General features: G+C 47.3%; 2 protein-coding genes and 2 non-coding genes across 4 annotated transcripts; 3 read left to right on the top strand and 1 right to left on the bottom strand.

The window, feature by feature from the left end:
* Positions 1 to 3,598: 3,598 nt before the first annotated feature.
* Positions 3,599 to 4,573, top strand: LOC143165294 (olfactory receptor 5AP2-like). Its single transcript, XM_076348753.1, has one exon. It carries the CDS (start codon positions 3,599 to 3,601, stop codon positions 4,571 to 4,573), a length of 975 nt encoding a protein of 324 aa, XP_076204868.1.
* Positions 4,574 to 10,173: 5,600 nt separating this feature from the next.
* LOC143165229 (olfactory receptor 10A7-like) lies at positions 10,174 to 19,049 on the top strand. The gene is given in 5 exon segments (XM_076348685.1): positions 10,174 to 10,247; positions 12,794 to 13,565; positions 13,568 to 13,708; positions 17,989 to 18,047; positions 18,989 to 19,049. Coding segments are annotated over 5 exon segments (1,107 nt in total).
* TRNAI-AAU (transfer RNA isoleucine (anticodon AAU)) lies at positions 18,476 to 18,549 on the top strand. The gene has a single exon. It is a non-coding gene; the product is annotated as a tRNA-Ile (tRNA).
* TRNAM-CAU (transfer RNA methionine (anticodon CAU)) lies at positions 18,738 to 18,809 on the bottom strand. The gene has a single exon. It is a non-coding gene; the product is annotated as a tRNA-Met (tRNA).
* Positions 19,050 to 23,391: the final 4,342 nt, after the last annotated feature.

Below are 23,391 nucleotides of genomic sequence, written 5' to 3'. Positions count from 1 at the left end.
CTTTTATTACCTGCCTCCGGGGCCTACTTACTGCTAATGCTCAGTATGGCTGGTTGCCTTGTATTTCAAGTAATCTCATAGCCCAAAAGCAAATTGAAATTTTAATAAATCCACCAGGAAGATGCTATCTGTATTGGCAAGCTGCTCCTTGGCACCTGATTAAAACAATATCCAAAAGCAATTCAGAGTTTGGGTTATATGGTCACAATATGAATGCTTCTGAAGAATCATAATTCATAAAATCTTCATTTTGTTCTCTCTTCCTTAATTCACAAGAGCACCAGATAGAAGCCTTCCATGTACCCAAATGTAGGTACTCACCTGAGATATGCAAAATCTCCTCCTCGTGGCCTACCTTTTTTCCACCAGCAGAGGATAATGCATTTTACATTGGACACAATATGCACAGAACATCACTGCGGATAGGGACAGTCCCTGGCTGAGTCCCTCTCAGCACTCATGAACTTTGCATTACTTTCCACCCCATGGCAGAACTCAGTAAGACGGGTGGAAGAGAACCTATGATGAATCATGCCATAGCCTAGGCACTAGGGTACCATGTGGTAGTAAGGGAGCTGGGGGTAACGACTCTCTGAGCTACATGGCAGTTAAGACTCAAGTATTTGGCTTACTGAGCAAGTGCTGTGATCATTCTCAGGTTTAAAAAAGGAAGACAGAAATCTCCTTAGATATTTAGAAGCTGGAGTCATCTCACCCAAATTTAGCCTCTTGAACATTTGACTATTTTAACTAGATATCTGGATATCTAGAATCAACTAGATACTCAGTGTAGCTCTGTCTGTGGAGAGAGACAGACACTTTTGAGAGTTTCCATAACCTCTTCAGGTGACAATTTTGATGTTGGAAGACTCACGTGCCCATTCTCTCTTCACTTTCCAGATGGACTTTGTAAATAACTACCTGAGGCTAGGTACAAATTAATAGTGTGTTAATTAATTATATGACGGCATCCTGGCACCAAGAACAGATATCTGTCTTCTGGTGTTTCTTGTCCTCCAAACTAAAGCCTCTAGATGACACTCACACACAGAGACCATGGCAATGATGTAGCTGAGACTATCTGGTTGAACACAAGCGTTTCATTTCTATTGTGGACAGACAGAGTGGCTACTCAGTGAGAAACTAAGGGTATCCCATCTGAAAGTCAACAGGTAGATTTTGTATTTTTGAGACAGATTTATTCCATCTCATGTTAGCAACTAAAATGGATGACATTCAGTCTCTGCAGTTCAGCTAGGACCAGCTCTGCACCTGCACAGGCCAAAGTCACTGTGATAGTAATTGATATTTCAGATTGTTTTGACTACACTCCCATCTAGCGGTGCTTGCATAATACAACTTCCCCTTCTACTTTTTTGGGACTTCACTTTTTTCATGTGGTCTTTGAATTTCCCCATGTTCTTATGATTTTTTATTCTTTTTGAGGCTCACCAAGCTGATGCAAAGTTGTGCTTTGCCAAGAGATACTTATTCATCAAGCTGTTGCTGTCTGGCCTTGGAGACTAAGCAGTCTGAACATTGGCTAACAAATTACAGTCTACCTGGCCTTCTTAAATGCAAGCTAGGAAGCTGAGATTAAAAACCAGGACCTGGAACAATCATCTCACTTATTTGTGATACCACAGCTAGAAACACATTCACCCTGCAGAAAAAGAAGATCGAGCAGCATCTCCAGAGGATGACTGAAATAGCTGGCACTCGGGTAGCTGCCTGGCATTGAATCCAGGCCCTAATCAGTTTTAGACTTCAACACATCTGTAGAACCCAATGCTGACTTGATAGCAATGATGATCATCATAGTAATCTTTCACTCAGCTGTCATCCTATCTATCAATATAATTCCATCCAGGCCCAAAAGTAATCAAAATGTAGGCTAAGAAAACGCTAATTCCCATCAAAGTGTACAGGAAAAGAATGGTTATTTATGTGCATATGAGGTTGATGACAACAACCAAGGCTTTTGTTTGCTTGGTTATCCCCTGGGGTGTTTCACTAGTCTCAGCTCTGAAAAGGTTTTTAAGGAGTGAGGTGAAGGGAGGAACACTCTCTACCTGACAGAATGGAAAAGAAGAGCTGGTATATTCAGTTGGCTAAAAAAAACCAAAGGAAAATGTGGAAATTATTGGGGGGGGGGGGGTGTCTTTGCCAAACAAGGAGCTCTAATTCTTTTTTTTTTTTAATGAGAAAATCAAGCTCTTAAAGAAAATAAAGATGGATATGAAACCTTGAGAAGTGAAAGATTTTTTAATTGGATTTCAATGTTCCTGTAGTTTCAGATAAGGAACAGTGTTGGCCTGAAAGGTTTGTTGATTGACACAGAAACGGGACACACTTCCAACATTTTCAGTTGTCAGATGTTGGCAAATTGGCTGAAAATGAGGGTTTTGAATGACTAAGAGTTTAAAGAAACATTTAAAATTAGATCTGTGGAAATAAATGTGTAAGTCTTACAAAGTTATGCTATCATAAGTAGTCCAGATGTAAGTTATTGGATGGGTGTCCTTATATGGTCTTCACTGCTATAGTGTCTGGTCACCTCCCTATAGTGGATTTTTCTGTTCAGTTCCTTTGCCAGCATAGCCTTAACTTAACCATAGCCTAGTATTGTGTCTAGTTTTGGCCACTGAATTTTATTTTTTTTTTTAGCATTTTTGTACTAAACAAATCCAGAAAAGATCAGCCAAAGCCTCAGGAGTTTTGGAAAATGGGATTTGTAAGGAAAACTAGAGAATGAGGTGATTCAGTACACGTGAGAGGAAAATAAAAAAGAGCACTATGACAACCAGTAGGATTTATCTAAACTGTATTTTTCTGATTAAGGGTCTGGCAACTAAACTCTCTCTGAGTTCTCAGTGACAAGAAATAGGTACTTTCACAAGATGATTCATCCTGCCTATTTTAGCGTGAATTAAACTCCTTAAATCTGGAATCCTTCATTCTACCCATTGACAAGACTGAAGGGTGAGACAACTGGAAGGTGATTTTTTGTGTGCTTGGGGGGTTCTTGGCAGGGCAAACATACGCTGAAGATGGTATAGATGTTCTTCATAGTTATTTTCATTGGTGGAAGTTGGATTCTTTTTCAGCCTCCTTCAAATAAGAAAAATGTCTGCATTAACGGTCATGCTACATACTTATATATAGTGAATATATAATATGCATCAATACATATTAGCAATGGAAATATGGCTATGTTACTATTGGAGCAATCAGACCAAATACTTCTTTTTTTCACAACAGAAAGGAATATGGCAAAACTTGTGATGGCATCTAATGAAAGAAGTTGATTTTTAATTTGCTTGCACAGACTGGAAACATGTTAGAAAGTACCCTTGTGACAGAGAAGAAGCATGGGCATTACTTCAGTTTTAAGTGTTCTTAGTACGTGGAGTAATAAGTAATGTGACTCTTAGTACGTGAGAAACCTTTACAGAAATCAGGTGACAGGTCTGATAATGCAAAGACTTTTTTACTCTTTGCTTTTCTATTCTGTGAAGAAATTTTCATTATTTGAGTCTTAACTCTCAAGGTCTTCATTGGTGCTAACATTTCCTGTTTTATCACTGGAACAAAAGCTATGACAAAGCAAGAGTGGAAAAACAAAACGGTTGTTAAAGAGTTCATCCTCCTGGGATTTGGGAATGGCCCTGAACTGGATTCTCTTCTCTTCCTGATGTTTCTGTCAATCTACATTGTGACCATAACTGGAAACTTCTTCATCATTGTGCTGGTGGTGGCTAATCGGCACCTTCACACCCCAATGTACTTCTTCCTGGGCAATTTGGCCTGCTTGGAAATCTGCTACAGCTCAAATATCTTGCCGAGGATGTTGCTTAGCTACCTGGGTGGAGACAGAAGTATTTCAGTCAATGGATGTTTTACACAATACTACTTCTTTGGTTGCTTGGCAGCTGCAGAATGCTATCTCCTCGCAGTGATGTCCTATGATAGGTACCTAGCGGTGTGCAAACCCCTGCACTATCCATCCCGTATGAACGGCAAGCTCTGTCTCCAGCTGGGTGCTGCATCTTGGATAAGTGGCTTTCTAGCTAATTCTATACTAACATTCCTGATCTCAAATTTAGATTTCTGTGGGCCTAATGAAATCGACTGTTTTTTCTGTGACTCATTCCCAATGATAAAACTCTCAGGTAGTGACAGTCATGTGGCAGGACTTGTCACTTCTGTTGTGGCGGGTGTGTGCTCACTGCCTCTGTTTCTGCTGACCTTCTCATCCTATCTCTACATCATTATCACGGTCATGAGAATTCCTTCTGCCACTGGAAGGAAAAAGGCCTTTTCCACTTGCTCCTCACATCTTATTGTGGTGATTCTTTTTTACTGGTCAATATTAACTGTCTATGTACTTCCTCATCACGATACCCAAATATCTCCCAACAAAGTCTTCTCTGTTTTTTATACCATTCTCACTCCCTTGGTCAATCCTCTCATCTACAGTCTGAGAAACAAAGAGGTAAAGGAAGCTCTGCAAAAACAGGCAAGTAAATTGCTGGCTTTCAGAGGGCTGCTTTCTGTTAAAAAAAGGGGGTAATAATCCTTAATGAGTTACAGGTTCAGACACAATTACATGGCATGTGAATATAGTTAATTTGAATAAAGCTTGGAAATACATAGCTGTACATCTTAAAAATAAATAAGCAAAGAAATAAAATAGGTAAATAATTTTGCTATCAGTTGGGGGGTGGTATGGAGAAAGAACATGAATATATAGTGAACACTGTAAAGTAAGCAAAATAAATCCATGGATGCCATTGTATATGTATTATTGATATCTCCTTGCTTGCCTGCTTGTTTTCTTTTTCCTCACTACAGCTGAAATTCAGTTCAGAATAAGTTGAAACTCAATTTATAGTGGATAGACCATTTCTTTATTAATGTTCCGTTCTGGATTACTCTTCGTTTTTACACCTATGGTGTAGATGTCTACATCCAAGATAGTTATCTGGACTCCCTTGATTGCAAATGAAGAGAGCGAGAAACATTTTTTGAATGTGGTTCATCTGATCTATTTTGGATGTCTGGTTTTGGTTAATAGAAACCATGCTCTAGAAGGGCTCAGGTCAATATACTAAAGAACTGCTAGCTCATACAGAAGAATACACAATGTAGACATGCAGTCCAAAATTAATTAAATACTATCCATATTTGGATGGACAATTAAAACCTTAAAGTGAAAGCAAAACTCCCACAACAAAATTCCAACAACTTCCAAAGAAGAATGCCCACTGTGTTGGTGTTTGGTGGAGAGGAGGGAAGGTAAATGGAAAGGACCATCTTTACCAACCTGAAATTAGTTCATTTTGCATGTGTAGTTTTATTCTCCTTGATAACAATTAGGAAACAGGAAGAGCTGTTTAGAAATCTTCTGTAGGTTATGGAATTGTGATTTCTGTGGGTGTTCTCATATTTAACATGGTAAAAAAACAAAAGAAATAGTGGTTAGCAAAGCTTCACACTTCACTAAAGTGTCTAGCAGTGCAATAAGCAGTGGAGAAGAGACAGCATAGGAACAGGGGTGGCCATCACAGTAAGGAAATACAGCTTTTGAAAGCAGTTAGCAGAGCAAGAAACGGCTAATCGGAAACATCCCTGGGGTCTGGAGGAGGGAATGACTAGAGAGGGGATTAGCAAAAATAGGAAGGAATAGGTACCACTTGCCACACAAAGCTGTATGAGACAGGAAAAGCTTTCTCATTACTTGGCTACGTTTAGGCAATTAATTAGAGCTCCAAACTCAAGAATACACATCTATCTGTCCCATAGCTTATATCTACAGTAGGCCAAATTAACCAGGCCCAGAAATGTCTATATGGCTTTATTTACTATAATGAATATCCATTAATACTTAGACATCTGCAGTACAAACTCTGCACGTGTGTTAGTCACCTAGCTTCCCAACACACTCACTAAATGGAAAAAGGCATTCCTACATTGTGACTTATCTGCACATTTTGGACTTTTGAGGCTATGATGAATTACACCTTAGAAGTGTCTGTTCCTCTCCTTTGATTATAGGGCAAGTGACTCTATGATAAGCTCAGATGTAGAAATTTAGGACTCAAACCACTTGACAAACAGTGGTTTGCCTTCAGTGCCGTTTGAGACACCCAGGAGCATCTTAGCTGGTCTCCAGTAATGTTCCAGAAGGACAGATCTCCTGTGGGTCTCTATCATATTTGTCAGTCTTAAGCAGATATCTTGGATACTCTAGAGCATTTTAAAAGTCACTAGATATGTCAATTAAACCACTGGATTACAGATGTCTGAAGTTAGATATGGTGAAACTCTCTTTGACTTGCTACCAGGTTTCCTTACCTTGCACAAAATACTTTGTTCAATGTGGGTCTAGGACACTTTTCAAAAATTAGATTTGGAAACCTCACGCTGAATTTCTAATTTTCTGAAGAGCTGTAGTTCAAGTAGGATAAATTTCACCTGAACTTATCCATTCAACTATAGACTTTTTAGCTAAATAACATGCTGCTACTACCTGCCTGATAAAAAAAAGATAGCTGTCTTCAGAAGGTGATATACCCATCCTCAGGTAGATGTCTAAAACAAATGGTCTGATTTGGTTTGGGGTTCCTTTCTCTCCATCAAGGCAGACTTGATTAATTATTCAAATGAGTCATCTAGCAAAGGGTGTTTTCCTCCTCCCATTACCTTCAAATGGAGAATCACACTTTGCTATTTAAAGTTTATTTTAAATTTAAATTTAAACCTAATTATTAAATAATATAACCTTATCACGTAAGATTAAAAAAAAAAAGTTAACTTTCGTTAATTTAAATTGTTCATAGTCTGCTACAATACCAAGGGAGAGGTTTTGTCTTCTGAATATACTTGGTAATGAATCCAGAGAGGGGTTCCTATCTCAGGAAGCAGTGTAAGATAGCATGTAGTTCAGAACAGCTGAACCTCACTCTTTCTTGGGGATCCTACAGGAAACTATTCACAGTCCTGAAGTGTTACCCAAAAGGCAGAAAAATGTATCCCAGCATCTGAAATCATGAACAAAGGCATCATACCAGAAACTCTGGATTGCTTCTCATGAAAATTGAGGTATACCAGTATTTTCTATACTATTTGGTAATGAAAATTGGCAAGAAAAATGCTTATTATTAAGGCTCCTATGATTGGAGTGTTGGGATGGAGGGATACAGGCTCTTTATGAAGGACAGGCAGGGGAGACGAGGAGGGGGTGTTGCCCTCCATGTCAATGACCAGCTGGAGTGCCTGGAGCTCTGCCTGGGGATGGATGAGGAGCCGACTGAGAGCTTATGGGTCAGAATGAAAGGGAAGGCAGGGACAGGTGACATTACGGTGGGGGCCTGCTACAGGCCACCTGACCAGGAAGACTGAGCGAATGAGGCCCTCTATAGACAGATAGGAGCAGCCTCACGCTCACAAGCCCTGGTCCTCGTGGGGGACTTCAACCACCCCAATATCTGTTGGAGGGACAGCACGGCAGGACATAAGCAATCCGGGAGGTTCCTGGAATGCGTTGATGATAACTTCCTTCTCCAAGCGGTAGAGAAGCCAACGAGGAGAGGTGCTATGCTGGACCTTGTTCTCACCAGCAAGGAGGGGCTGGTGGGGAATGTGAAGCTCAAGGGCAGCCTGGCCTGCAGCAACCACGAAATGGTGGAGTTCAAGATCCTTAGGGCACCGAGGAGGGCGCACAGCAAGCTCACTACCCTGGACTTCAGGAGAGCAGACTTTGGCCTCTTCAGGGATCTGCTTGGTAGAGTGCCATGGGACAAAGCCCTGGAGGGAAGAGGGGCCCACGAAAGCTGGGTAATATTCAAGGATCACCTCCTCCAAGCTCAGGAGCGATGCATCCCAACAAAGAGGAAGTCGGGCAAAAACGCCAGGAGGCCTGCATGGATGAACAAGGCGCTCCTGGACAAACTCAAGCACAAAAAGGAAGCCTACAGAGGGTGGCAGCAAGGACAGGGAGCCTGGGAGGAATACAGAGAAATTGTCCGAGCAGCCAGGGATCAGGTTAGGAAAGCTAAAGCCCTGATAGAATTAAATCTGGCCAGAGACGTCAAGGGCAACAAGAAAAGATTCTATAGGTACGTCAGGGATAAAAGGAAGAGGAGGGAAAATGTGGGCCCTCTCCGGAACAAAACGGGAGACCTGGTTACTCGGGACACGGAGGAGGCGGAGGTACTCAATGACTTTTTTGCCTCGGTCTTCACCAGCGAGTGCTCGAGCCTCACTGCCCAAGCCACAGAAGGCAAAGGCAGGGACTGGGAGAATGAAGAGCCGCCCACTGTGGGAGAAAATCAGGTTCGAGACCAGCTAAGGCACCTGAAGGTGCACAAGTCCATGGGACCCAATGAGATCCCACGGATCCTGAAGGAACTGGCGGATGAAGTTGCTAAGCCACTATCCATTGTATTTGAGAAGTCGTGGCAGTCCGGAGAAGTTCCCACTGACTGGAAAACTGCTGTTTTTAAAAAGGGAAAAAAGGAAGACCCGGGGAACTACAGGCCAGTCAGTCTCACCTCTGTGCCTGGGAAGATCATGGAGCAGATCCTCCTGGGAGCTATGCTAAGGCACATGGAGGACAGGGAGGTGATTCGAGACAGCCAGCATGGCTTCACCAAGGGCAAGTCCTGCCTGACCAACCTAGTGGCCTTCTGTGATGGAGTGACTACATCAGTGGACACGGGAAGGGCTACAGATCTTGTCTGTCGGGACCTCTGTAAGGCCTTTGACATGGTCCCCCACAACATCCTTCTCTCTAAACTGGAGAGGTATGGATTTGATGGGTGGACTGTCCGGTGGGTGAGGAATTGGTTAGATGGTCGCATCCAGAGGGTAGTGGTCAACGGCTCAATGTCCAGATGGAGGCTGGTGACGAGTGGCGTCCCGCAGGGGTCCATATTGGGGCCGGCACTGTTTAATATCTTCATCAATGACATAGACAGTGGGATCGAGTGCACCCTCAGCAAGTTTGCAGATGACACCAAGCTGAGTGGTGCGGTCAACACACCAGAGGGACCTGGACACCATCCAGAGGGACCTGGACAAGCTCGAGAAGTGGGCCCATGTGAACCTCGTGAGGTTCAACAAGGCCAAGTGCAAGGTCCTGCACCTGGTTCAGGGCAATCCCTGGTATCAATACAGGTTGGGGGATGAAGGGTTTGAGAGCAGCCCTGCCGAGAAAGACTTGGGGGTACTGGTGGATGAAAAGCTGGACATGAGCCAGCAATGTGCGCTCGCAGCCCAGAAGGCCAACTGTATCCTGAGCTGCATCAAAAGCAGCGTGGCCAGCAGGTCGAGGGAGGGGATTCTGCCCCTCTACTCTGCTCTGGTGAGACCCCACCTGGAGCACTGTGTCCAGCTCTGGAGCCCTCAGCATAAGAAAGACACGGACCTGTTGGAGTGGGTCCAAAAGAGGGCCACAAAAATGATCAGGGGGATGGAACGCCTCTGCTATGAAGAAAGGCTGAGAGAGGTGGGGTTGTTCAGCCTAGAGAAGAGGAGGCTTCAGGGAGACCTTATTGCAGCCTGTCAGTACTTAAAGGGGGCTGATAAAAAAGATGGTGGCAAACTTTTTAGCAGGGCCTGTTGCGACAGGACAAGGGGGAATGGCTTTAAACTAAAGGGGGGTAGATATAAACCAGATATAAGGAAGAAATTTTTTATGCTGAGGGTGGTGAAGCACTGGCACAGGTTGCCCAGAGAGGTGGTGGATGCCCCATCCCTGGAAACATTCCAGGTCAGGTTGGACGGGGCTCTGAGCAACCTGATCTATCATAGAATCATAGAATCATAGAATAGTTTGGGTTGGAAGGGACCTCTAAAGGCCACCTAGCCCAACCCCCCTGCCGTAGGCAGGGACATCTTCAGCTAGAGCAGGTTGCCCAGAGCCCCGTCCAACCTGACCTTGAATGTTTCCAGGGTTGAAGATGTTTCCATCTAGTTGAAGATGTCCCAGCCCACAGCAGGGGGGTTGGACTAGATGACCTTTAGAGGTCCCTTCCAACCCAAACTATTCTATGATTCTTTTAAAGAAACAAAGTAGTTGCACAGTTTGGGAAAGGGAGGTGCTGCCCACAACAGAGGACAATCAAATTACAGAGTACTTCAGTAAACTGAACCCACCCAAACCCATGGATGCAGCGGAAGGTGCTGAGGGAAGTGGCTGATGCCATTGCAAGACTGGTATTTGTCATCTCTGACAAATTGGGGTAGGTTCCCAGCAACAGAGAAAAAGTAAATGTGCCTGTCTTGAAGAAGGCTAGGCAGAAAGATTTGAGGAACGTCAGCACAGATTTACCAAAAACACGTCATGCCTGACCAACCTGACACCTTTCCATGACGAGGTGACTGACCTAGAGTGGGTGAAGGCAGTGTGGTGGATGTCATTTAATGACTTCAGCAATTCTTGACATAGTAGCCTTGAAGCCAAACTGGGAAGATCTAAACTGGATGGGAAAAGATTAGGATGGTCTGGACCATCAAGGTTTTAACAGTAGTGGTCAACAATCTGAGTCTAGCTGGTAGCTGGTTATAAGAGGCATTCTTCACGGGCTGATACTGGGACTAATGCTGTTTCACATATTCATCAGTGACTGGGAAGATGTGATGGAGAACATCCTCAGGAGTCTCCAGATGACAGAAATCTGGGGACAGGGGAAGAGGGCTACACACAGGAACTTCATGAAGTTCAAGACAAATGCCAAGTCCTGGCCATGGCACGAAAGATGCATAGGTATAGATTGGGACTGACCATCTGAGGAGTAGCTCTGCAGAAAAGGATGTGGGGTTCCTGGTGGACGGCAAGCTGGACATGAGTGTGCTGGTTTTGGCTGGGGTAGAGTTAAATTTCTTCCCAGTAGCAAGTACGGGGCTGTGTTTGGGATTTGTGCTGGAAACAGCGTTGATAACACAGGGATGTTTTTGTTACTGCTGAGCAGTGCTGACACAGAGTCAGGGCCTTTTCTGCCTCTCACCCCACCCCACCAGCGAGCAGACTCGGGGGGCACAACAAGCTGGGAGGGGACACAGCCGGGACAGCTGACCCCAACTGACCCAAGGGATATCCCACACCACATGACGTCATGCTCAGCATATGAAGCTGGGGGAAGAAGGAGGAAGGGGGGGACATTCGGAGTGATGGCGTTTGTCTTCCCAAGTCACCGTTAGGCGTGATGGAGCCCTGCTTTCCTGGAGATGGCTGAACACCCGCCTGCCCATGGGAAGCAGTGAATGAATTCCTTGGTTTGCTTTGCTTGCGTGCGCAGCTTTTGCTTTGCCTATTAAACTGTCTCATCTCAACCCACAAGTTTTCTCACTTTTACCCTTCCGATTCTCTCCCCCATCCCACTGGGGGGGGGAGTGAGTGAGCGGCCATGTCGGGCTTAGTTGCCGGCTGGGGTTAAACCACAACAGTGAGCCAGCAGTGTGTCCCTGTATTGGAGAGGAGTAACCATCTAGCCAGCTGTGTTAGCAAGAGCTAGCCAGCTGGTCAAAGGAACACACCCATTGCCCTCTGCTTGGTACTTGCAAGGCCACCTGTGGATAAAGGTGTCCCATTTTGGGATCCCTCTATACAAGAAAGAGATTAATAAATAGAAGGGAGACCAGAAGAGGACCACTAAGATGATTAGAGGGAACACAGGTCAAGATGGTAACATACTGGAAGGGGTTGTGTTTTATAACAATGCAGACTTGTAACTTCACTTTACTGTGAAGGAACATAGGAAGGTCAACCAGTGTTGATAATCAAAGTGCAGGATGGAGGGTGCCTTAACTGCAAACTGTCGGGGAGGACCTTTCCCAGCTAATACTGCTTTCTGCAATGCATGTAGCTGCTCCTTTCCGTGCTGATGAATGGCACCCCCACATAGTGACACCAATGAAGATAACTGGATTAAGTGAGAAATACAGTCAAGGTTTCTGACTTACCTTTGTAGCTGAGGTAAAGACGTAAACTGAGAAGGTAATTCAGATGTTTACCTTGGATACGGTTATCTACATCACAAATATCTAAATACGGACAGGTAGATTGCAGATGGTCTACAAGAGGAAAGTTTCTTACAATACCGAATTCATAAGCAATTGTCCAGTGGCACTGAATAAAGAACGACAATAGTTTTAAAAAATCACGAAATTAGCAGGTCATTATTTTATATTTTAGCATTGATAAGACCAAATAGTAAAATATATGACTGTCCATCCTTCAAGCTTCAAACGTATGGTTGTACCATCAACAATTTTATTCTCCTTTATTTATTTGAAATCTGTATATACGTATACACCTGCATGTGTATATGAAAACAGGGGAAAACTTTTTTTGCTAAAAATAGAGCAGAGAATGTAATTAGATTTCAGTTCTGTAGGAAATGAATTCATATTTTGCACACAGAAAATGAAATAGGTGAATTGTTGATGAAAACATATTTCAGAAAATACCAGTTGAACTGAAATATGAAGTAGACATGGCAACATTTTAGCTTAATTAAAAAGGAAAACAGACAAACTATAAGGAAATCTTAGTTGTTCTGCAGTGAAGATCATTGTTTTTTCTTATCACCTTGTTTTTATCATGTGTCACTTTTTTTTAGTGTGCTTCTCAAAATGTTATTTGCCCAGCTATATTTGATTGTCCCACTTACTAAATAATGGAACCAGTTTCAGAGCAGCTCACTATTTTTTCTTCATCCCTATAGAGACTTTTCTTCTCATGTCTTCCTTGTTGGCTTATACAGGTTGTGTTGTTTCTCTTTCACAGGGAAGCTGTTGAAGCATCGGGGCTCAGAAACCAGACCTACTTCACCTTGCAGGCATTCTCCCACCTCGCCGCTCTTCAGGTCTTCCTCTTAGAGGGAATTCTTCTGATGTTCCTAATTACTCTGACAGGCAACTTTCTCATCATTGTAGCTGCAGCCACTGGTCCTGCCTTGCACACCCCCATGTACTATTTTCTCAAAAACCTGGTTTTAATTGACATTTGCTTTACACTAAACATAGTGCCCAAGATGCTTGTGGATTTGTTGTTGGAGAGAAAGGTCATCTCCTTTTCTGCCTGTGCCCTACAACTTTACATTGTCGTATTCTTCATCACTTCTGAGTGTTTCCTCCTGGGTGCCATGGCATATGACCGATACATGGCTATATGCCATCCCTTGCATTACGCCATAACAATGAGCAGGAAAGTGTGTATTCATATGGTCACAGCATGCTGGATTGCTGGTATTCCGCTTTCTGTAGGACTCACTGGTTGGCCATTTAGCTACCCCTTTTGTGGCTCAAAGGAGATTGAGCATTTCTTTTGCGATATCGCTCCCATTCTGGATCTGGTCTGTTCAGACACACACTTATTCGAGCTTCTTGTGTTTGTTGCTACTGTTGTAATTGTTTTGATCCCATTTGCCTTGACAGCTCCCTCTTACATCCAGATAATCCATACCATCCTCCAAATGCCATCTGCCGAAGGAAGACGCAAAGCATTTTTCACCTGCGTTGCTCACCTGATGGTGGTGACACTGTTCTGCTGCACAACTGGCTTGATACGTTTAAAGCCAAAGTCCAAAGTTTCTTGGCAAACAGCAGGAAACTGGTGGCTCTTTCTTACACAGTAGTAACTCCTATGCTGAACCCAATCATCTACGGCTTACGAAACAAAGTAAAGCATGCTCTGAGGAGGACATTTGGGAGAAGACAATTCTTCAGCAAGGTGCCTCTGCCTAGATAGTCTTACTGATTTTCTGAAAATTGTTCATGCCTGAAAGGTTAAAAGTCAAAGAATTAATGCATTCCTCAAAGTCTGTAAAGGGTTTGAACATTTTAGCTTTTGTTGGAAAATACTGAGAAATGTACATAATCTGTATAATGAATAAATGAATATATTTAATGTAACTTTCCAAAATATTACAGAGAAATAAGCCATAAAATCTGTACATTAACTACAAAATGTTTAAGCCTTTTTCCCTTCTTCTACACAATGGCTAGCTTTCAAGCACGTCTAAAATAAATCACTGTTATAAGAACACAACTCCAGCATACATAAACCTAACTTGTAGCAAAATTCCAGCAAAGTCAGAAAAAAAAGTTGTGCGTATTTTCAGGAAAAATATGCCAACAGATTGCTGGCATATTGATGTCGTTCATCTCATGGTAATCAGTTCCTCCCACCAGAAAGTAAAGAGTAAGGAGAGAGATTCAGTTGACTGGATATAAGAATGGGATTCAGTTCAAGATTATGACATCCGACTGTAGGTATCTAGACATAAGTCAGCACCTACATGCCCATCAAAGTCAATCACAATCTAAATACAGTCAGCAGCATTTAAGGAGTGAACAACTGAGGGGAGCTTGCTTTGACTGCTTGAACACAGATCGCTAGCGTTGCTGGAAATGCCCTACATCATCTTATTTTGGTTCCAGTGAAAAAAGGTTTGAGTCTCCCATAAGCCTGTGGTTATCTGCTAACCCAAATGTAACAGATAACCCTGGGGACTGCAGGCAGCCAAGGATGTTTCAGGTCACACCTATATTGCAGCTTCATCAAGGGATGTGCACAGTGGTGTACCTATAAGACCTCCAGCCATACCAGAAGATTGTCAGGAAACTGAATCCAGGGTCCGTGGCCCTGTATCCGTTATATTTCTGGAGAGATGAGCGTGATACATCTCCACCTATGTGGGAGTGGTTAGGGATCCCGCTGCATGATGTCACAGAATCGCAGAATGGCTGAGGTTGGAAGGGACCTCTGGAGGTCATCTTGTCCAATCCCCCTGCTCAAGCAGGGCCACCTAGAGCCAGTTGCCCAGGATCATGTCCAGATGGCTTTCAAATATCTCCAAGGTGATCCCGCAGGCTGACAGAAGTGTGTATTGCTATTTGCAACTCTTTGCAAACCAGTACCAGGAAGAATTACTCAAGAACAACTCAAAACCATATCTGAGAGGTACAACTCCAGACCCATTCGTGCAGTACGGGAACACGGGTATGAAAGAAAACCGTATTTCAGGATGCAGCAGTGGAGTGATAAATCATGAGGCACCTCCAGGAAGACTTGCCTTAAAAAGGACTCCTTGAGAAGGAGGATTTCCCTGGGCCATCAGGCTGTGCCATGGGAAGGCACTGCAGGGTGGGTGAAGGACTCCTGCTCAGTGGATACTTGGACTGGAAATGTAAGTACATACCTGTTTTCTGCGTCCTTGTCTCTGTGTTGCCTGGGCTCTTTCCAATGAGCCTGGCCTCAACAGTGTGAGGGGAAAGAGGGGAGGGAGTGCTAGGAAAATCCCAAGACTGGGCAAAAAAAGAAAGCTTAGGAGAACAGAAATCATCTTGTGAGGTGGCTGCATAGGTAAGTAGATGTCAGGATGCGTTGAGTGGCCAGAACATTGAGCAGGGACATTTGGGGAGAAGTGAGTTTTAGGTGAGGAACAGGCAGGGGCTTTTGGGGACGAAATGGGTTGGAGAAAGGAGAATTTTGATGAAACGCATGGAAATTTGGGAAATTTCCCACATTTTAAACAGGAGATACAGGTCCTTTCACTTCACCAAATGCTTTTCCATGTTGTGAGTCCATCTTCCATCAGTCTTGAAAAGAAAAATTGCAAATATCTGCTATATGGTGACTCAAATCTAAGCTGGGGGCTGCCACTCCAGCAAGTGGGCGAAGTGTGGAGGAATGGGGAATGTAGGGAGTTTCCCATGGGGAAGAGGCAGGATAAGCACTGCAGCTCCAAGGGAAAGGTATGGGCAAGGACTGCAGGAGCAGGCAAGTTCTCCCAGATGCCACAGGTGAGCAGAGCATATGGACATGGCTCTTAGAATCATAGAATCATAGAATCATTGAGGTTGGAAAAGACCTCTAAGATCATCGAGTCCAACCGTCGACCCAACACCACCACCCACTAAACCATGTCCCTTAGCACCGCATCTACACATTTTTTAAATACCTCCAGGGATGGGGACTCAACCACTTCCCTGGGCAGCCTCTTCCAATGTTTAACCACTCTTTCAGTAAAGAAATTTTTCCTCACATCCAATCTAAACCTCCCCTGCCGCAACTTGAGGCCATTTCCTCTCATCCTATCGCTTGTTACTTGGGAGAAGAGACCGACCCCCCCCCCTCGCTACAACCTCCTTTCAGGTAGTTGTAGAGAGCGATGAGGTCTCCCCTCAGCCTCCTTTTCTCCAGGCTAAACAACCACAGTTCCCTCAGCCGCTCCTCATCAGACTTGTTCTCCAGACCCCTCACCAGCCTCGTTGCCCTTCTCTGGACACGCTCCAGCACCTCAACGTCCTTCTTGTAGTGAGGGGCCCAAAACTGAACACACTATTCGAGGTGCGGCCTCACCAGTGCCGAGTACAGGGGCACGATCACTTCCCTAGTCCTGCTGGCCACACTAGTTCTGATACAGGCCAGGATGCCATTGGCCTTCTTGGCCTCCTGGGCACACTGCCGGCTCATGTTCAGCCGGCTGTCGACCAACACCCCCAGGTCCTTTTCCGCCAGGCAGCTTTCCAGCCACTCTTCCCCAAGCCTGTAGCGCTGCATGGGGTTGTTGTGGCCAAAGTGCAGGACCCGGCACTTGTCCTTGTTGAACCTCATACAGTTGGCCTCGGCCCATCGAGGCCAACTCTCTCTTGAGACAGAACAACCCTGAGATGAGTGGGGGAACCCCAGAAGATCTGTAGTCCCACCTCATCCTCAAAGCAGGGTCAGCTGTTAGTGTCAGACCACATTATTCTGGGCTTCATACAGCTGGGTCTTGAAAACTTCCAAGGACAGAGGCTGCGCAACCTCCCTTGCACAACCTGCTCCACTGCTTGACTGTCTTCAAGGTCAAAAAGTATGCCCTTATATGCCATCTGCACCTTCTGCAGCAGCCCAGTACTTGGACTCAGACATGGCTCAACATGAGAGGTCCCTTTCTCTGAGCACGGCCCTGGTACACACCTCAGTACCCCCACGGGGCAAGGTACAGACTCTCACCACACAGGCAGCAAGTGCCCCATGAGCTAGGCTAGCTAGTACCTCTATCAAGCCCTTGTTGGGTGCTTGGTTGACCTCCTTGGGAGATCAAGGCAAAGCATTTGTGAGATGATGTGTTGCTGTTGCTTGTCCCAGTGCCCTAGGAGGTCTTGCACACCCAGGTGGCTTAAGCAGGCAGGACCAGGGGACAGAGCTGTGGCTTGGGACAGGCCTGACTTTGGCACCAGCACAAGGTCTGGCTGTTACCGCACTGACTGGATGCTAGCAGTCAAGTCCATCAACAAAATCCAACAAGATGCCTGAAGCAGAGATGTGCTACAAGGCAGGAACATCTTGATAGGGTTGGCAGCTCTTGCGGACTGTCACCCCAGGACACAAGAGGAAAGGGATTAGCCAAAAGATCTGTGTACCACCAATGTGGCATAACACCAACCCCCACTGGAAATGGGCTGTGGGAGTGAAGAGGCAGGAAGACAGGCAGTCATTGCCCGAAACCCACCACAAGGCCAAACAGGCTCTGTACCGGGTAAGCACGTGGGTAACAGCCTCAGCCTCTCCAAAATGAGGAGCCAAATCGCAGCGCTGACAGGGTGTCCTCCTTTTGCTATTGAGTCTTGCTCCCATGGAGCTGGTGTGAATACACTGACGCAGTTTGAGGTGGGTACGAGGTGTGTGATGTGTTGAGTAGCCCAGGTCCCAGGCTTTATGTTCTCTTTTGGTTTTTTCAAAAAATATTTAAATCTCACACTTTGCAAGTTTTGCAAAACAGGCCCCCAAATTTGTGAGAAATCTGTTCAAAAAAATACACCCACCTTCATTCTTTTATGTTTCCCACAGAATACTTGCCTGTTTTCCCAAAATCTTATGCATAGGCAGTTGTATCCAACAGGTGGATGGCAGTTCCTACCAGACTGGCCAAAAACCAGAAGATCCCAGATGGGGATCTGTTCAGCTCTCAGCAACACGGTGGGGGACTTCTTCTCCGGTCCCTGGGAGAAGGTCAAAGCTCTCACAGCAGACGGGACAGCCACACACAGTACGTTCATTCATAGTCACCCTGTTCGGGGGGACAGCAGGGCTGTTAACGTCACCTCGCACGCATCCCCTGCTGGGATGACGGTACCGCCACTGCTCGCCCAGCACCGCGGGACACACACACACACACACACACACACCCACCCCGTTGCAGCATCCCCCAGAGCTGGGGTGCAGGCAGAGCCCCCCATGGGAGCACCCCCCAGGGCTGGGGCGGGGAGCACGGATGAGGATGCGCACATGGAAGGACGCCGTGGCGCAGCGGAAGCGTGCTGGGCCCCTAACCCAGCGCTCGATGGGCCGAAACCGCCTTCTGCTAATTGTTTTACTTATTGCCCGCCCCACGCCGTTCCCCCCAGGCAGCCCCCCCGCTCCTGCGCAGGGCCGGCAGGGGAGTTGGGCACGGCGCGGGAACAAGACCCGCGGTGCGGCCGGTTAGCTCAGTCGGTTAGAGCGTGGTGCTAATAACGCCAAGGTCGCGGGTTCGATCCCCGTACGGGCCACAGCTGTTTTTCCTTTTTTTCCTTTTTTTTTTTTTTTTCCCCTCCGGCCCCCCGTTTTGTCTCGGCCGGCGCTGGGCAGTGACCGTGCGGGGACCCGCGGGGCCCTCGTCGGAGCCGCGCAACCCGGGGCGTGCGGAGAGGCAGGGCCAAAAAAAACAACCCGGGGGGGGGGGGGGAGAAAAAACGACTAGCAGAGGATGGTTTCGATCCATCGACCTCTGGGTTATGGGCCCAGCACGCTTCCGCTGCGCCACTCTGCTCACTGCTGTGTCACTTCAGCGTTGCCTATTTAGAGGCACTCGTAGGTGCCTTCCCTGCCCGCGCTCGCAGGCGCTGCTGCAGCGGTCCCGCCTGTACCCCTCAGCCCTGGGAGATGGTCCCCTGGGAGAGCTTCGCCCCCTACTCTCCCCCCACGCTTTCCCTACTCCCTCTGTTGCAGGTTTTCGTTCGTATTCGAGGACAAACCTCACTGTATGCTACAGCCAACAGCACCCATTTAAACAGTGAAGAATTGTCGAAAAACAGCTTTGCACAGAACGTCAGCAACCGGTCAGCATGCAACACAAGCACCCTAATAGCACCACAAATGGGATCAAGCAAAATACACAACATACATCATCACCATCACCACCGTCACAGCTTGCTGCACTGGAGCGGAGACCAAGGTTGCTGCTCATCTGGGAGCTCAGTGCTTCTCACGCCAGCTGGCCTCTGGGGAGAGGTTTCCCTTCCCCCCCTTTTGTCTCTTCCTCTCCCTTTTTTTATTTTTGCCTACAATAAACATTTACCATCAGAGCCAATGTATGCCACCAGCTGCAGACACTGCTAGTGCCTGCGAGCCTGTACCAGCGCCCTTTGTGTAACACCTGTGGGATGCTCTGTTAGGTGCTGCCAAAGCCAGCAGCCCAACACAGCCGAGGCTGCCATGGCTCCATGTCCCCAGCTTCAGCCAGCAGCAAGGCTGAGCATGTATCCCCAGGAGGCACATACACATATACACCCCAAACTGGTAGAAACATAACCCCTTTCATATCCTTATCCCTTTATTTTCGTACATTTGTGGCTCCCCAAATCACCTTGATCCCTCCTTTTCCCCACCTTTGACTCCTCCCCCTGAACATCCCATAATGAGTCTTGTACAATCCCAAAATGCTCTTCCCCTGCATCCCATAATGTGTCCCTCACCCCTAGGCAGTCACCCCCTCCATCCAAAAGGTGATCTGGAGAGCTGCCCCTGTTGACCATCGTGATGGGTGCCACCTCCTGGCCCACGGATGGCCCTGGGAGCAGCCGGGTCAGGGGGTCCCTGGCACTGTGGAGATTCCCAGGGTTCCTCCACCTCTCGTCGTTCCTCTGCTCCTCTTCATTCATGGACGTGAGCCTTTAATCACAACACCTAATGTTGTCTCATGCTGGGGGAGTGGGGGGGCTGCCTGCACCCCAGCCCTGGGGGATGCTCCTGGGGGGAAGCCTGCCTGCATCCACCAGCCCCGAGGGATGCGCCCATGGAGGATGCCCTGCAAGAGCCACCCCACAGAGACCCTTCCGACAGGAAGAGTGTGCCTTCCCCAACACACCACTTCTTTCTGCAACAAAGCCAGGTCTGATCCCTCCCTCTCCCCCCACTGCAGCAGTTTTGGGAGGGAACCAGGCAGGAAAGACCAGCCCCTGCCCCTACCAGCCCTGGCTGACCCTGACACCTCCCGTCCCATCCCACATCCTGTCCTGTCCCTTCCAGAGTGCCCCTTGCACCAGCCTCAGGGGACCCACAGCCCCCAGCACTGCCAGGGCTGGCATCACCTCAGCCCCTGGTACCCCAGGACCCTGAGGCTGAGGTGCTGTGGTGGACTGCCCCTGCCCCAAGGCGCTGCACCCCAGCCGGGCCCCAGCTGCTGCGCCTCGCTGCAATCCCACAGGAGCATCTTCAGCTCTGCAGGGCCTGGAGGAAACGAGGATGAGCTTGTGAGAAGGGTCAGACATGGGCGTGGGGGTCAGACATGGGGTGTGGCACTAAGAGGGGGCGTCAAGGATGCAGTTGGAGCTCAGGCATGGGATGCAGCTCTGGGTTGTCAGGATAGACTGCTCTTGAACGTGGAGGTGATCCTTGAATATCAACCTCCTTTCTTGGGCCCCTCTTCCCTCCAGGGCCTTATCCCATGGGACTGTATCAAGCAGATCCCTAAAGAGGCTAAAGTCTGCTCTCCTAAAATCCAGCGTTGTGATCTTGATTTTTGCCTGGCTACCTCCCCTCAGGACTCTGAACTCCACCATCTCATGGCCACTGCAGACAAGGTTGCATTTGACCTTCACATCCCTAACAAGCCCTTCCTTGGCAGTGAGTACGAGGTCCAGCAGAGCACCTCTCCTCGTTGACTTCCCTATCACTTGGCTCAGGAAGTTGTCATTGATGCTCTCCAGGAACCTCCTGGACTGTTTACATCCTGCTGGGTTATCCCACCAGCACGTATCAGGGTGGTTGAAGTCCCCCATGAGGGCCAGGGTCTGTGAATGTGAGGCCGCCTCCAGCTGTCTGTAGGCAGCCTCATCCACTTGTTCTTCCTGGTCAGGTGGCCTACAGCAGACATCCACTACAATGTCACCCATACTGGTCTGCTCTTTAATCCCGACCCATAAGCTCTCAGCTGGCTGCTCACCCATCCCCAGGCAGAGCTCCAGGCGCCCCAGCTGCTGCCTCACATAAAGGACAACTCCCCCCCGTCATCTTCCCGGCCTGTCCTTCCTAAAGAGCCTGTGTCCCTTCATCACAACACTCCAGTCATGCAAGCTGTCCCACCACAACGCCATGATCCCAACAAGACCACAGTCGTGTGACTGCACACAGATCTCCAGTTCCTCACCTTTATTCCCCATGCTGTGTGCATTAGCATACAGGCACGTCAGAGAGGCAGCCCAGCATGCTGATTGCCCAGAAAGGGTTTGGGGAATTTCTCCATAGTGGTGCCTTGTAGGCACTTTCTTGCTTGCATGAAAGTGCTGAAGGCGACTCCGCTTAAGCCTTGTTTTGCTGATTTTGTGTTCCCTTTCATTCACATCACCCCAGACCCTTTGCTTGTCAGCCGTGCCTACCACTCCCATCCCCCTGACCACGGCCGCCCCGAGCTCTGTAGTCATGTTTGACACTCTCCAGGTTGCCCTTGGGAGTATCACTGGTACCCACATGGAAGAACAGCGGGGGGTGACAGTCAGAGGGTCAGACAAGCTTTGGCAGTCTCTCCACAACACCCCAGATCTGGGCCCACAGCAGGCAGCACACTTCTCTAGACAAGTCAAGTCGTACCCTGCAGCAGGGAGTCACCCACTACTATCACTTGCTGCTTCCTCCTGGTGGTCTTGCGTGGTTTGGGTCAGTTAGCCCAGACGGTTCATCTGAAAACACACCCACCTCCTCCCCAGCTTTGAGGACAGTGAACCTGTTCCGTTGTTGCAAGCCTTCAGGTGGAGCAGGAGCCTTCCTCTCGGTGCCAGAAGTCACCAGCTTCCAGCCCTTGCCTTCCTTCTAGTTTCCAGTTATGGTCTGCTACAGACTCTGCCTGTCGCCCCGCTGCAGCTGAGGTCCAGGGATCTTGAAGTGCAGGGTCCGAGAAGATCCTACCTGTTTCTCATGCTCTCTGATGCTGCTTAGCCTGCTGACTTCCTCTTATAATTACTCCACTTAGTAACACAGGTCTTCACCACCACCACACCTCCAGCAGGGAAGACCATCTCTGCCAGCCTCAGGGGGAGGCCCCAGGCGCTCCCTGCAGCCTGGGACTTGCAGGGCTTCATCCACCATCTGAAACCATCTGGGTTGAAGCCTCTGCCCCGGCAGGCACAGCTGCTCCAACACCTGCTGGAGAATGTGCCCTGTGCTGTGTCACCATCACACCTGAGAAGATTTAGCTTGGTCTGAACCAAGATGAGGTCGCCTTCTTTGCACCCTTCGGCATCGGTTAGCTGTACTCTCAACTTAGCGGCAGCTCAGCCAATTTTCCCTTCATCCTATAGTCCACCCATCCAGGCCTATCTCCTCAGTGAAGCTGCAGGGTCATTCTGGGAGACCACACCGAAAGGCTTCCTGAAGTCAAGGAAAATTACTTCCACTGTTCTTACATCATCCACCAAGCCAGTTATTGCACCACTGAAAGTGGCCAGGTTGGGCAAAAGAGCACAGCGGAGAACGCCTTAGATCAAGCTGCTCCAAAAGCTCAAAAGCAACACCGGCCCCAGGGGTGCCTCACCTGCTGCCGATGTTTTGAAGGACCAGGATGTAAAAGCATGCACCGAGCACTTTTATTCAGCTAGGTAGTCGGGAAAGGAAACCAGGACAGGCTGCCCAGGAAAAGTGGACATCAGGAAAGAAAGGTTGAGGAGTGTGCAGTAGAGCTCAGGAGGATGTGGTGGGAGCTTGGAGATGGGTGGGTAGGTACAATATAGGAGGTATCCCAAGCTGCAGAGGGATAAATACAAGAAATGCAGGTATGGAACCGGTTAGAGAGAGGAGGCAGTGAGCATGCAGGCAAAACCCATGTTTGTTAGGTACTTTTATTCTCAAGAAAGGTCAATATACTGCACAGAGGAGGTTTCAGTCGCATCTCAAGTCTGCTCACCCCCGTTCTAGGGACAAAAAGCACAAATAATGATTCTTCTAAGAGAAAAAGCAGCCCTTCAGCTGCTCTTTTTCACCAGCAAATTCAACTTACAGCTTCCCCGTTGGTGTGGTACAGTGTGGCTTTGGGGTTTTTTGGGGGGGAGAAGGGGGGAGTAGGTGCACTTTCTTACAAGATCCGAGCAGGAGATAGATACCCAGACCTTGCAAATGCAAAAAAAAAAAAAAGCAGCTTG

Source organism: Aptenodytes patagonicus, chromosome 10 (genome assembly GCF_965638725.1).
Source record: "Aptenodytes patagonicus chromosome 10, bAptPat1.pri.cur, whole genome shotgun sequence".
NCBI lineage: Eukaryota > Metazoa > Chordata > Aves > Sphenisciformes > Spheniscidae > Aptenodytes > Aptenodytes patagonicus.
Note: the sequence above shows the minus strand (reverse complement) of the source record. Positions and strands in the feature narration are given on the sequence as shown.